The following is a 15,519-nucleotide window of genomic DNA, read 5'->3' as shown; positions in this document are numbered from 1 at the left end:
AACGGGATGCTGAAGGATTGAGCACATTGTCTCCATATCTTTTGGGCGAGTTCTCCAGCATATAGGACATGGTTGATATCCTCATAGCCTCTTCTAGTACAACAATCGCACTTAGACACCACCGTAATCCCAATCCTCCTCAATCAACTATCCACACTAAGGCTATTATTACATGCTTTCCAGACCATAATCGACATCTTCTTTGGTAGAAATATTGGGGTCTATGTGGAGACTGGTTTGGAGCTGAAAAAGTGTTTGCTGAAAGTTGGCTTGACAGTTGGCTCGAGCCAAGTTCGCTCGACTTCGCTTGACAGACTGCTCGAGAGAAGGCAAGTCAGAGAGGTTCGCTCGAGTCTCGCTCGACACTCCGCTCGAGCGAGACACAAACCCTAGTGTTCGCTTGACACTCCGCTCGAGCCAATGTTCATTTGGCTGTTCACTCGAGTCGCGCTCGGCACTCCGCTCGAGCGAAGTACGTAGATTTTGCCATATTAGGGTTTCCAGCGCCACTCACTATATATATGTCATAATAGACTTGTGTCGTACGGTCAGAAGCATATTTTGAGAGAGAACAATTGTCTTGTGAGTACATATTCTGTGAGAGAGCAAAAGCCCTAGAGAATGTGAGTTGAGATTGAATGATTGTAATCTCCTCTAGTTAATAAGATTTCTGCAGCTCCTGTGGACGTAGGCAATTTGCCGAACCATGTAAATACTGTGTCGTGTTCTTGATTGTGTTGCTTTTACTTTATTTGTCATCGTTGGTGTGTGTACTTTGCATAGTATTTTACAACAACTGGTATCAAGAGCCAAGGTCGGATCTGAAAGAGAATGATGGCTGGAGATAAAGTAAATGCACCCGGGATCGAGAAGTTTGACGACACTGATTTTGGGTACTGGAAGATGCAGATTGAGGATTATCTCTATGGGAAGAGACTCCACCTTCCACTGTTGGGAAAGAAGCCGGAGAACATGGCTGATGCTGAGTGGACCCTGTTAGATCGACAGGTTCTAGGTCTTGTTCGGCTAACTTTGTCAAGAACAGTGGCACACAATGTCAGTAAGGAGAGAACCACAGTATATCTCATGGCGACTTTGTCAGGAATGTATGAAAGCCGTCTGCGAACAATAAGGTACACTTGATGAAGAAATTGTTCAATCTGAAGATGTCTGAAGGTATGTCTGTACCCCAACACTTGAATGAATTCAATACAATCACAAATCAACTATCTTCTGTAGAGATTGAGTTTGATAATGAGATCAGAGCATTGATTTTGTTGGCATCGTTGCCAAATAGTTGGGAGGCCATGAGGATGGCTGTGAGTAGTTCAGCCGGCAAGGCAAAACTGAACTACGATGACATACGTGACATGGTGCTTGCTGAAGAGGTACGTAGGAGAGGCATGGGCGAGTCTTCGGGTTCAGGATCTGCCCTGATTGTTGACAATAGAGATAGAGGACATGGCAGATCAAGTTCCAAGAGTAGGGGAAATAGCAAGATGAGATCTGGGCAGCAGATCACGTGCTGGAGTTGTGGCAAGCCAGGCCACATCAACAGAAACTGCAGGAATCAAGAAATGATGATGCTATGAATGTAGTGGCAGAAGAAATTCATGATGCCTTACTTCTTACAGTGCACAGTCCGATTGATGATTGGGTGTTAGATTCAGGGTCTTCGTTCCATAGTACTTCACATCGAGAAATCATGCAGAATAATATTGCTGGTGATTTTGAGAAGATGTATACGGCTGATGGAAAGGCACTAGATGTAGTAGGAGTGGGTGATGTGCATATCACACTTTCAAACAGGAGCGTGTGGACTTTACAGCAAGTCAAATATGTTCCAAATCTGAAGAAAAACCTGATCTCTGTGGGACAGTTTGATGACAGCGGTTTTGCAGTTGCGTTCTCTAGAGGGGTTTGGAAGATCATTAAGGGTGCGCTGGTCTTAGCGCATGGTAAGAGATCTAATTCTTTGTATTTGACATCGGGATCCAATGATGTGCAGGGAAATATAAGAGTGCAAAAAGGCAGGCTTGATCGCGCGAAACATGTGAGGAAGCCAAAGGGAGTCAGCTTTGTCGTTCCTCATGAAAGCTTGAGAAAGTTGGCTAAGGTTGCCAAGATCGGTTCGAGACCGAATACTCCTGGTGCAGTGTGAGTTGTGAGTAGCCCTAAGGGCAATGTATGTGGAAAACTGAAATCGGGCTTGACTTCAGTGCGTCTTCTAGCTTGAAGACGGGAGCTGTGAGCTGCAGAGATGATAGGGCTTGGCTGGAAACAATGGTTGGCATGTGGAGACCCAGTCTCTAAGTGGGAGATTGTTGGGGTATATGTGGAGACTGGTTTGGAGCTGAAAAAGTATTTGCTGAAAGTTGGCTCGACAGTTAGCTCGAGCCAAGTTCGCTCGACTTCGCTCGACAGACTGCTCGAGCGAAGGCAAGTCAGAGAGGTTCGCTCGAGTCTCGCTCGACACTCCGCTCGAGCGAGACACAAACCCTAGTGTTCGCTTGACACTCCGCTCGAGCTAATGTTCATTTGGCTGTTCACTAGAGTCGCGCTCGACACTCCTCTCGAGCGAAGTACCCAGATTTTGCCATATTAGGGTTTCCAGCGCCACTCACTATATATATGTCATATTAGACTTGTGTCGTACGGTCAGAAGCATATTTTGAGAGAGAACAATTGTCTTGTGAGTACATATTGTGTGAGAGAGCAAAAGCCCTAGAGAGTGTGAGTTGAAATTGAGTGATTGTAATCTCCTCTAGTTAATAAGATTTCTGCAGCTCCTGTGGACGTAGGCAATTTGTCGAACCACGTAAATACTGTGTCGTGTTCTTGATTGTGTTGCTTTTACTTTATTTGTCATCGTTGGTGTGTGTACTTTGCATAGTATTTCACAACAAGAAACTCATGCCATACCCACGCCGACCAAGGGGACTTGGGATACTTCACTCGCAGACAGTCCCATGCGTTACAAGCCGTGAACTGCCCATCTATGGCAGGGGTCCATATTAGCAGGTCCTTCCCCTCAAGTGGATTTCCAAGTTCTTCAATGATCTCCTCTGTTTTTCCACTCCCACCAAACTCTCAAGGTGGTGAACGTCCCACTCATTAGCCAATTTACAATCACAAACATTTAGCCCAGGGTAATCCGTAATCTCTAACGAATCTACTAAGGGACCCTCTCCAGCCCATGAGTCGAGCCAAAATGACACATTAACTTCACGTATTTTCCATTGTGCTTGCTCCAACACATTTGGGATTTGCTTTATTACCATTCTACAAAACCCAAGTTCCTTTTGTTTGATCAAAAAGAGATAGATGCTTTTCCTTCACATACTTTCCCCTGAAAAATTGTGCCCAAACAGAATTATCTTTAAGAATGTTCCATGCAAACTTCATGTGTAGTGATTTTTGAACCTCCTCAAGGTCCCGGAAGCCTAATCCACTTCATTTATTGGCTTGCAAATTTTGTTCCAAGCTCACCATTTCTTTTTAGGAGAGCCATCCGATTCCCCCCAAAAAATGTGCTAAATAGACCGACTTCGGAACTTGTAGGATAGATAGAAGATAAATTGGCAAACTAGACAAAACATGTTTCAGATAATTAGTTTGCCTCCAGCCGATAAAAGTGTAGTCTTCCAGCCACTTACCTTCTCACGTATTTTGTTAATTAGTCCCTCCAAATGGCTAAAAGTAAGCCTTCCATCAACTATGTTCACCCCCAAATACTTCATAGAAAAACAACCCTCTCCAAATCCCGTTAATAGCTAGATGCTTCTTCTCCTAGTCGGCCTTATATGCTTCGAAAAAATTATTACCGATTTCTCTCTACTCACTAATTGACCCGACAATTTCTCATAGAGTTCCAAAACTTTAACCAAAGCTTTTATAGACCTTTTGGCTCCATTAGTAAAGATTACCATGTCATCCGCGTATAATAATTGTGAAATTAAAGGCGTACCTCTAGCTTGAGAGTAGCCTCCAATTGTTCCACTCTCAATTTTTTTTTTTCTTTAGCATTCTCGTGAAGACTTCCTCCATTAGGATAAATAAATATGGTGAGAGGTGATCCCCCTATCGAAGTCCCCTTTCTCCCTTGAAGAATCGCTTAATGGTTCCATTTAGAAGGATGGAAAACCACGGCATCGTAATACAATTTTTGATCAACTCACATACCTTCTCATCAAACCCAAAGGAGGCCAAAACATGTATCAGAAAATTCCAATTTACTTAATCATACGCTTTGGACATTTCCACTTTCAACAACACATTTCCACCATTCGTCTTTTTGTGTACGAATTGGGTCATTTCTTGTGTAAGGCTAATATTTTAAAAAATGTTTCTTTTGGGAATAAAAGTGCCTTGCTCCTGTGAGATCACCCTCGGCCAGTAAATGTGTTAATTGACCAACAATAATCTTAGAACATATTTTGTATATCACGGAATATAGGCTAATTGGCCGAAACTCATCAAATCCTGCGGGCTGTTATACCTTTGGGATAAACGTACGATGCCGTGTAAAACCTTGGTAGGTGTTTGCCTCCAAAAAATTCCACAATGGCGTCCACTACATCACCCTGTACAATGTCCCAGCATGCTTTGAAAAATCCCGATCCAAATCCATCTGGACCTAGGCTACTCTCCACCGAGATGCTAAAAAGTGCCTGTCGAATTTCTCCCATTGACGGCCTCTTGTAAAAGCTTTTATTCTCTTCTTTTGTAATAAATTTATCAATGAATGAGCTCAATTTTGGTAGCTCACCTTTGGTTTTATGGCTCATGAATTCTTCAAAAAATTGGACGGCACCCTTATGAATGGCTTCAAGATTATCGCATGACGTTTCATTTGGTTTGGTCATTTTGGTGACTTGATTTTGCTGCTTTCTCTTCAATATTGGATGGAAGAACCTTGTATTGTTATACCCTTCACGTAACCATTTAATTCCAGCCTTTTGCGCAAACAAGCTCTCCTATCTTTTTTGCCAGTTAACAAGTTCTATCTTAGAGACAAAAAGATCATGCTCCACCTCTACCTCATACCATCCTGCAGGTTAGCTTCAAGCGACTCAATCCACTGCTCTAGCTCTTTAATAATTAATTCGACATGACCAAAAACTTCCTTATTCCATGTTCTAAAAACCTGCTTTGAAAGCTAAATTGTCCTAACCATGTCCCCGACCTTCCTCGGTCCAACTCTTCTTGACACAAGGAAGAAAATCCTTATGTTCCACCCACATTTGTTGAAACCGAAAAGGAGATGGTCCATATCGTTGAGAACTTTGGTCACACGACACTATCATCGGAGCGTGGTCCGATGTGTTACGCCCCAAGTACCTCAGCAAGGTTTGAGGAAGCAACTCTAACATGTGTGTTTGGCAAGTGAGAGTATCTCAAGTACTCTCACTACTATGCTTTACTTTATTATTACTTTTCACCTACTTTTTACTACTATTTAATATTTTATTATTATTTTTTCATTACTTTTTCACTACTATTCACAAACATTCTCAATACTTTTCAGATATTCTCACTACCCAAACCAACTTGGGTTAACAAAACCTTTGTCAAGACGAGCCCAACTCCTAGCTAAACCTTCTTGCCCATTACACCAGGAAATATTATTTCCTCGAAAATTAATATCCAACAATCCACAACCAATTATCCAAGCATTAAATTCCTCCATTGCTATCCTCAGACGAGGAAAGCCCATCTTCCGTTCTTCATTACTTTTTATTATATTAAAATCTCCTAGGATCATCCATGGAATATTATTCGGGCCATCCTTTTCTAAATCCCTCCAAAGTTGTCTTCGTAGTCCATAATAGCATTTGGCATAAACAAATGTGATGAGAAAAACCATACTCCCCTCTAACACTTTGACCGTGATAAACTGATCACTCATGCGGACAATGTTAACATCTACATTATTTTCCCACAATAGCCAAATCTTCTCAGCCTTCAATTGATTAGAGCTGCCCTTCTCTAAGAATAAATGCCTCATCAAAATTCTCATGCTACTATCATCAACGAAGTTTTCTGCCAATGCAATTACCTTAGGTTTAAATTTCGTTACCATCTTCTTCAACCTTCCCCTTGGGTTTAAATTCCGATGCTAATTTTAAGGGACGGGTGATGACCCATTTGTTGCTTCTTGAAGTTCTCAATCCACTCTTGCCATTTTTACTCTTGGAACCACATTGATGCTCCTCAGATTGATAATCTTTTTCTCTTCCTATTGCCACATTCACCCTATCCTCTTCCTGATCAAAAAGGATTGATGCTCTTCTGTTTCGCCTGCATTAGTTTCTTGCCCCCATTCATCCATTGGAACATCTTCGATTAGAACCACATTCTCCATCCAGATATCATTTCCATTCTCCTGGTCCCCACTTTGCAAATCATAATCTCCCTGTTTCATACTATATAAGACAAATTCTTGCTCTTCAATATCCCCAACTGTCATTTTTTCTTATTCACTGGAGAATTCAAACTGCCCAACCTTGTGTAAAAATCTCATTCTCCCCTTCATCTCTTATCGGATTTTTCCCTATCTCATTTGGCATTTCCTTTACTGTTAAAAGTTCATCTCCTTACTCTGCCACTTTGTCAGTCTCCATTGCACCCTGGTCCTCTGTTATTTTTCCTCCACCAACTACATTCAAAGTTCTTATCACTTCACGGTAAATCATACCATTTTTTTCCTTCCTTGTTTTCCCATTTTCTCGATTGTTTTTTCCTTTTCTACATGTTGTCTTATTATGCCCCTACAACTTATAGATTAAAGCATTGTTTGCATTCAAAACCCACCTCAACTCATATAATCTCGTCATTACAACTTTATCAAATTCTTACACAAAATATAATAAATAATTCAACTTTTTCAAATCTCAAAATAACTTTCTCAAATTGTCACACAAAATATAATAAACAATTCAATTTTTTCAAATCCCAAAACAACTTTCTCAAATTTTCACACAAAATATAATAAATAATTCAATTTTTATTCTATTATTCACAAACCATCTCAACCCATCTCAACTCATTTCTGAATCCAAACCACTCCTAAACAAAATGCCGGCAATGTCTCGAAAACAACCTCTTGTTTGAAGCCAGAACCAGATGCACCAATCTAGAATGAGTCCAACTGCTGTATTGAAGCATCCATCTCTAGACAGACGCGAGCTCCTTCTGTTCTCGTCGCACAACGAGTGGAATTATCGGATCGGATGAACTTCCCAAGTGGTGCCGTCAGTATTTTGAGGATAGATTCGTGATAGAAGTTTGGAGGGAGACCTGGTAGCATCACCCATACCAGAACAAAAGGAGTTTCCTCCTCTTCCGTAAAGCCCAGCTTCCAATGGGAAACTCTATATGGAACTCCATTTATGTCGCAAGCCTCTCGTGAAAATGCCTTATTGAAGTCATCTTCCGACGTTAAGCGAACGAACATGTTACGATTTTTGCTCCTGGAGGAGACGACCACATTTCCCATTAAGCCCCATCTCACCCGAATAAACGTTCTTATCGCATTTAATATAGGTCTCTGCCTAAGAAACTTCAGAACCAAAGAGTATCTGAACGGAGCTGCCAATAACGCCATTTCTTCCTTAAAAAACATAAAACATACCTGACCTTCTATTATCTTTAGAGGCCTCATTGGAAGATTTACTTCTGGTAGAGGTTGAGGAATGGCCATGACCAGGTCCGCAAAAGACCTGGCCTTCGTTGCCAGCACGGGACCACCAGGCGGGGTCAAGGCAGTCATCATGACGGCGCGAGAACCTCAAACGAAGAGACATAAAAATCTCTTTTTTGTTTGTTTCCTCTATTTTTTTCTCTCTCCTCACTTTTTAATAAAAATACAGTGTATTTAAATGACGTGAAGCCCCAAGAACATTCTGGATAGAGTTGAAAGGCAGAATTGGTAATTGGAAGATGAAATATTTATCCCAAGCCGGGAAAGAGATATTCTTCAAGGCTATGATTCAAGTTATCCCTACATGTTGCATTGGAGTTTTTAAGATTCCTAAAAATATACTGGTAGAGCTAAATAGAATTATGTAGCAATATTGGTGGGGTCAGAAAGCTAAAGAAAAGAAGATCCATTGGTGTTCATGGAAAGAAATGGGGAAAGTTAAAGCAGTAAGAGGGCTTGGATTTAGAGATCTAGAACAGTTTAACCTTGCCATGTTGGCCAAGCAAGGTTGGAGATTGCTCCAGAATCCAAATTCACTAGCTACTAGAGTACTCTCTACCAAATATTTTCCAGATGGTAATTTTTTAAAAGCTAGACAGAGCAGAAACCTCTCTCTTATCTAAAGGAGTATTATGGCAGCAAGGCCTCTGCTTAAGGAAGGACTTTTTTGGTGAATTGGTAATGACAAAAGCACCAAAATTTGGCAGGATAAGTGGCTACCACATCCAACTTCTTATAGGATTCAAAGTGGAGTTAAAAGTCTTGATACAGAGGCAAATATGGAAGCTCTTATTAATCCAGTTACAAAATCTTGGAAGATGCAGCTTATTAAAGAAATATTTTCTGAAGAAGAAGCAGCCAACATGAGCCAAATTCATGTTAGCCTTTGCAACAGCCCTAAAAAAATCTGGAGTTGTACAACAAATGGAATTTTTTTTGTGAGAAGTGCCTATCATCTGCAAGTAGAGATTCAACAGAGGGCTAAGGGACAATCTTCTAACACCTATGAGCAAAAGGAAAGATGCGGTAAGCTGGCAGTTCCAAATGTTGAAAAGGTGTTCCTATGGAAAGCTTGTAATGATGGCCTACCTACAAAGATGAATCTCTTCAAAAAGAAGGTTGTTGAAGATTGTAGTTGTCCTATTTGTTTACAGTATGAAGAAAGTATTGAACATGCTATAGGAGAATGTGAATCAATGAGAGATGTATGGAGTCAAAGCTCTACACAACTGTAGAAGATGAGCATTATGCAACAGACCTTTAGAGAACTCATGCTTAGAATGCTGGATGATTTGGATGAGGAAGTGTTGGTAGAAATGGCAGTGGTGGCTTGGAGGATATGGAAGAGAAGGAATGAGGTGGTGTTTCAGAAAGATTTCACCAGTCCTACATCTCTTCTAAAACAGACTACACAAAAACTGCAAGATCTTAGGCTACTGCACCACAAGCCATTAGTTCATTCTAATAGAGTCTGCACCCTTGCCTCAGTGGAAAGCTCATTCTTGCTACAAGATCAACTGGGATGCTGCAATAGACAAACAAAAATGAAAAATTGGTATAGAAACAATTAATCAAGGCTATGAAGGGAAGATCATAGCCACAATGAGAATAAACAGATCTCTATTTCCTGATCCACATCTTGCAGAGGCGTATGCAGCTCTTCATTATGTCTTACTGGGTTCAAATATTGGCCAAAGCAAGATAATTCTTGAGAGAGATGCACTTAATGTTGTCAACGAGATCAATGAGAAATGAGAACATTGGGGTCAAGATGGTTTGATAATATCAGATGTAAAGAAGAGTCTTAGCAAGTTCGAGAACTGGGCAGTGAATCACACTAAGAGGTCTACCAATGAGGTGGCTCATTGTCTAGCTAATAAAGCTCTTGATATAGATCATGATGTACTTATTAAGCTTGAGGAAATCCAAAATTGTATTGTTACTCTGGTATAGAGTTTTTCATAGCAATAAAGTTAAAAGCTTCGTTAAAAAAAAAAATGATGTGAAGCCCAAAAGGCTAATTACAGGCTGTGTTCCTAGTATCAGCTTTAAAAGATGTCTAAATATGTGAGAAATGAGAATTTTTTCCATTGTTGAAGGGGGCATTGATGCACACACTAATCTAGCAATGATGGCACACGAGAATAATTTTACTTGGTAGCAAAAGAAGGCGTAATCTGCTCAATTGGGAATGCCAATTGCTTTTCTTACTTCTATTTATTTATTTTTTATAGTAAAACATTTTTATTCAATCGAAAGCCTTACAACTATTTCTGAGACCACATGATTTGTGAAATAGCAGTAGGAAAGGAATCCCACCATACACATACAAAGATCATTTACATACCATGCATATATATCTAGCAAGCCCATGAGCAGTTTCATTCCCTAAACGCTCAATGTGTTGAATTTTGAAACTTTTAAAGTCCTTCATCAGCTCTTTTGTCTCATAAATGAGGTTCAAAATGTGCTGAATTCCTACTTTTCGTTTCATATTGTTTGTGTAGTATCTTAAAATATCTCAAGATCTTATCAACTTTAAACGGTCAAAAAATAAATTTAATCAATTTCAAAATAAAGTAGCTCTAGTCTAATCAATTTCAAAATAAAGTGGCTCATGACAGGGTGTAGATGGAGAATAGGGGATGGCAGAAGTGTAAATATTTGACAGGATAGGTGGATTCCAGGACTTAACTCTCTAGTGGCTAAATGGAATGTGGTGAGGGATGATACTCAAATGTTTTCTGTGGATACACTATTTCTGCCTAATGAAAAATAGTGGGACATTACTAAGCTTAGGGTTGTCTTCAATCCAAATGTTGTAGCTGATGTTCTCAAAACTCATTTGTGTTCTGTTGTAAGTGAAGATAAGAGATTGTGGGCTAATGAAAAGAATGAAATGTTCAGTGTTAGAAGCTGTTATTGGTTCATTTTTTACCATATGGGTTCTCAATCTGCTGAATCCTCAACTATGCAAAATCTGAATGTATTATGGAAGCACTTGTGGAAGATGAAGGTCCCTAATAAGGTAAAGATTTTTGCTTGGCGTGTATGCAAAAATAGTCTTCCTACAGGAGCTAATCTAATGCAGAAGCGTGTTTTGACAGAGGATATGTACAGATTGTGTCTCTCGAATAGAGAGGATACTACTCATGCTGTAGTGACTTTTGCTTCTTTGCAGGGATTGATCTAGGTTTATTTCCCAGTTTTGGTTTTTGATAGAAGTAAAATTGTATGTGATATGGCCATGGAAATATGTGAAAAGCAAATGTATGATGAGTTATCAATTTTTTTTTGCTTTGGCATGGAGTTTCTGGTTTCGCAGAATCAAACTTGTGTATGATCATTTGTTGTTAACTCCTAAACAAGTAGCAGATAATGCTTTTTCTGTTTTTAAAAGTTTTGCTCAAGTTAAACAACAGACATGGGTATAGTTAATGCAACATTATAAGTGAAAGCCTCCTGAATCTAAATGGTTTAAATTGAATGTTGATGGTGCAGTGTTTTCTGAGTTGGGGAGAACATATATTGTAGCTGTCTTAAGGGATGCTTCTGGTAGGGTGTTAATGGCTGTAAGTAAAGCTAAAACCGATATGGATGGCATTAAAGCTCTAGAACTGATGGCAATTTTAAGGAGATTGCAATTGTGTGTTACCATGGGACTCCCGAAACTTGTTATAGAAAGTGATAGCTTGATCTGTATTGAAGCTTTACAGGAGGGTAATATGTATAACTCTTTGCTTGGGGGGTTATACTTTATGATATTAAACAGATTACTTCACGATTTGAAAGTTAGGTTTTTTCACATGTATTTCAGGAAGGGAATATGGTAGCTGATATTTTGGCTAGGAATGTGTGTTGGGTTGACAATGTTGTATTATGGTGGGATTGTGTTTCATATTATATTTCTCAAGCCTCATGGCTTGATGATTGTTTGTGACTGGTTTGTTTTCTATTGATAAATGAATTTCTGACTTCTATAAAAAATAAATAAATAAAAGGTTTATGATAGTTTAATAAAAAAATATTTTTTTTACACTTTTTTAAGGTGTGATCTATTTTTTTGTAAGTATTTACATAAAACTTATCTATTTAAAGTTTATACAAATCATTTCTCCTTTTTAACATAATATATATAAGCACTACTAATCAAATTTCTGTCGGTAAGAGTACGTGGAAAATTTTGTAAAAACTATAATTTCTTCTTTAACAGCTCTCTCTTTCTCTCACGCACGTGCTTGAAAATAGCATACCAAATATATTTACTACCATTAATATTCTGAAAGAAAAATATACTTTGAAACTTCAATGTTCGAATTATTGACCGCCTGAAAAATAAAAAGCAGAAGTTTAATTTAAACTTTCAAACCAATTTCATGTTACGTGCTTATGTCATCACAAAATTACATATATATATATACACACGTGTGTACAGCTTGTATATATAGATATGAATTATGATTTTCTTTTAAAAAAAAATGTGCGTGATTTACATGTACGTCTTAGAATTGTAAATATTATTTTTTTAAAAAAAATAAACTCACGTGATTTTGCATGTTTTGACATCGATGCCTCAAATACAAGTCTTTACAAATTGTTAAGATAAGAATTAAATTAAATTAAATTAAATTATGAAAGAGAAATAATCTACACAAAACGGCTATCTATAAGTTTTAAGTTTTTTAAAAAAATTGGTTGAAGTGGTTATAATTGATTTAGACTTCTAACTATGTCAGTGCTTTCAATAAATAAATAAATTCATGTTCCCAAAATGAGTACTAATTATTGAAATAAATTCGTAATAAAAGCTAACTATGTCCGATAACACAAACATTTCTGTCTCAATCTTGCGCATACCAATATCATGACAACGAATGTATATATATATATATTACGTTATAATTTCCATGATGTGAGTAATGTGGAAACTTAAACACCATAGAAATATTGGAACTTGAGATCAAGATCAAGGGAAAAGAAAACGTACTCGAAAATTATGGATCGGAATTTGAAAAGTATATATGATATAATCTCGTGGAGTAGGACATAAGTTAGAAATTTAGGTAGAATAACGCAAATGGTGGGTGTCTCTGGCATGGTCGACAACGGGCCAGTCACATAGATGTGATGAGATGTTTGAAGAGATGTTTGTTTGTACCATGGACCCACGCCCTTGGAAAAAAATACAACGATCCACGAGACCAGAGATCATGTCACAATCCAACGTACGTATTCAATCCAAGTTGGAATTCCTCCCCCAGTCTAAGTTCCTGACGCTCGTAACGTCTCTTCGGCCACCGTTAAAATTAAAATGCCTTCAATTATTTGAGAGAGAATTCATTTTATTTTATTATTATTATAATTTTTTTAAAATTTTTATAAAAAAAATATTTTAAAAATTTTATTTTTTTAAATTTTAAAATAATAATAATAATATTAAAAAATAATATTTTACTAAACTTTCAATTTTCATCTCAACTAACTTCTTCTTAACACTCAATCCAGCAAAATAATTGTTTTGTGTGTGAAAGCGAGAGGGTCCGAATTGAAGACTGGGAATTCACGTGTTTTGAATGGAAAAAAAGACCACGAACCACGAGACCAGAGATCATGTCACAATCATACATACGTATTCAATCTATTCGAAATCCAATAAAAGTAAAAAAATTAGAACAACCTGTAATAAATTGTAATAAACTCAGATACCCAGATAATGTGGAGTAGAAATAAAGTTGAAAAGGAGACAAAAATTAATAGGAAATGTGGAAAGTTATGAAATTAATGTCACAAGTGAGAACACAGCTCTCTTTGAGGGGAGCACACCTAGGAAAACAAGAAAGAACAATTGGAAATATTCTAATGCCCTCTAACAACCTTCTGCTACGAACTATAACCAACCCAGACGCAACTCCACTAGATGGCTCCAAGCCAATCGGAAATTAGAAGTAAAATACTATTCAAATCAGAAATACAATTGATAAAATAATATTTAGATTTAGCACATCCAATAATGCTATGACCCAATGGCTCAACTCATTTACTAACTATCCTTTCCTTTATTAGGCCCACGCGTGCTAAAAAGCCCATGGCCCACAACCAGCCCACGACCCTTCTTCACTCCTCGCAACATTCACTTTAGTTCCTCTTCAACTCATCACTCCAGTTCACTTAACCCTAACTCCCCTTTAGCTGCTGTATCACACAACTTGAATTTGACGACATGTCGAAGATTGGTTAGGTTTTGAGTGACGTTTTTTTTTTTTCAAGTGATGATATATGCTGAATGGTATATTTTTCAGCGACGACTGAAAAGTAAATAACTTTTCATTTGGGCAGAACTTTGGTATTGGAAAGATTTTAGTCTGTTTTTCATAATAGGTTGGTCGCATTGATATATCAATGCCCGGCCCGTTCAATGCATGATTTTTGGGTGGAATGAGTTTTCCAATTTGGTTTGGAACAGAGTAATGCTAATCATCATCTTCATTTTTATTATCTTCTCATTATCTCATAATGTGGTATTAGATGATTGAAAATTATTTATTATATTTTACTTATGAACCTATCATCTAATGCCACATCATGAAATGATAATAAGAATTGAAATGATGAATAAATTTTTTTTTGAAACAATTTTCCTCCGACACATTGATTAAAAAAAGTAAGCCTTGCATGTGGAAAGCACATGCTTTTGTAAACGTTTTAAGTTAAATTGGTCATATGTCATTTCGTTAAAAAAATCTACTTCTGAAGGGGTGGGCAGCAGGGACTATTTCGCCTTGCTCCACATCTAGCCCCCCAGCGGGGGCGGTACTTATATATTTTATTATATAAATATATATTTATGCTATACATATTCATAAATATTTATTATTTATACTATATACAAATATAGTAATATGTATTAAGTAAAATTTTTACTTAATATTTTGTATAAATTGTAATGTAATAAGATGACATTTTTGTAGATTGCCAAGGCAATACAAGAGTCTCATATTGTTTAAGTATAAGACTTATATTGTGAAGACAATCTATTAAAAGATCACCCTACTACACTACAACTTATGCAAAACATACATTAACAAATTTAAAAATTACGTAATTTTTAAATTATAGTCATATTTACAAATTTAAAATTACAATTTGGATCCAAAATTGTGTTTTTGATCATTTTTTAACCTATAAATAATTTTTTAACCTAATAAATTATAATCTATTATTGAAGTGGGCGAGAAGCAAAGTAGATAAGGAGTTCGCCTCAGCCCTCGGCATGTGGGCAGGGTACCCCACCCCTGAATCCCAGAGGCAGGGGCAGGGAAAACCTCACCCTTAACTCATATGAGGCGGGGGCGAGGAGGGAGCAACCCCACACCGTATGAACATGTAACAATCTTTTAAATGAGTGGAAGGAAATTTTCTATAACCTAGATTGAAAGAAAAATTTGTCCTTTATGGGTTCGCAGCGAGGACAAAAAAAAAAAAAAAAACCATCCGGAGTTGTAGCTGGTGTCTGGTTATTAAAGATCGTGTTGGATTAATTAGATTGGAATCATTTATGAAATAACAACTCTATCACCACATATAACTATGAATAGGAATAAATTAGTGCTTTATTCAATATGATAAAAATACTTAACAAATATTTCATCGAGAAGTGCTTGTTCTACAAGTTCTTACGAAAACAAATTTAAAAATTGATGTAGTTCGATATAAAACGTTAGATCTATTTTATAATAAAAATAATTTTACAATTTGACATTCAATATAAAACTATATCAATTTATAAATTTATTTTTATATAATTTTTTTTTATACAC

The 15,519-nt window shown here is 37.4% G+C and overlaps 2 protein-coding genes across 2 annotated transcripts; one reads left to right on the top strand and one right to left on the bottom strand.

Moving 5' to 3' along the window:
- Positions 1–7,135: 7,135 nt before the first annotated feature.
- Positions 7,136–7,771, bottom strand: LOC121267981. Its single transcript, XM_041172072.1, has one exon. The coding sequence runs from the start codon at positions 7,769–7,771 to the stop codon at positions 7,136–7,138; it is 636 nt and encodes a 211-aa protein (XP_041028006.1).
- Positions 7,772–8,130: 359 nt separating this feature from the next.
- Positions 8,131–11,539, top strand: LOC121267980. Its single transcript, XM_041172071.1, has 5 exons — positions 8,131–8,250; positions 8,410–8,907; positions 10,482–10,827; positions 11,204–11,422; positions 11,520–11,539. Exons 1-5 carry the CDS (start codon positions 8,131–8,133, stop codon positions 11,537–11,539), a joined length of 1,203 nt encoding a protein of 400 aa, XP_041028005.1.
- The last annotated feature ends 3,980 nt before the right edge of the window (positions 11,540–15,519 follow it).

The sequence above is a fragment of the Juglans microcarpa x Juglans regia genome, chromosome 5S (assembly GCF_004785595.1).
Source record: "Juglans microcarpa x Juglans regia isolate MS1-56 chromosome 5S, Jm3101_v1.0, whole genome shotgun sequence".
NCBI lineage: Eukaryota > Viridiplantae > Streptophyta > Magnoliopsida > Fagales > Juglandaceae > Juglans > Juglans microcarpa x Juglans regia.
Note: the sequence above shows the minus strand (reverse complement) of the source record. Positions and strands in the feature narration are given on the sequence as shown.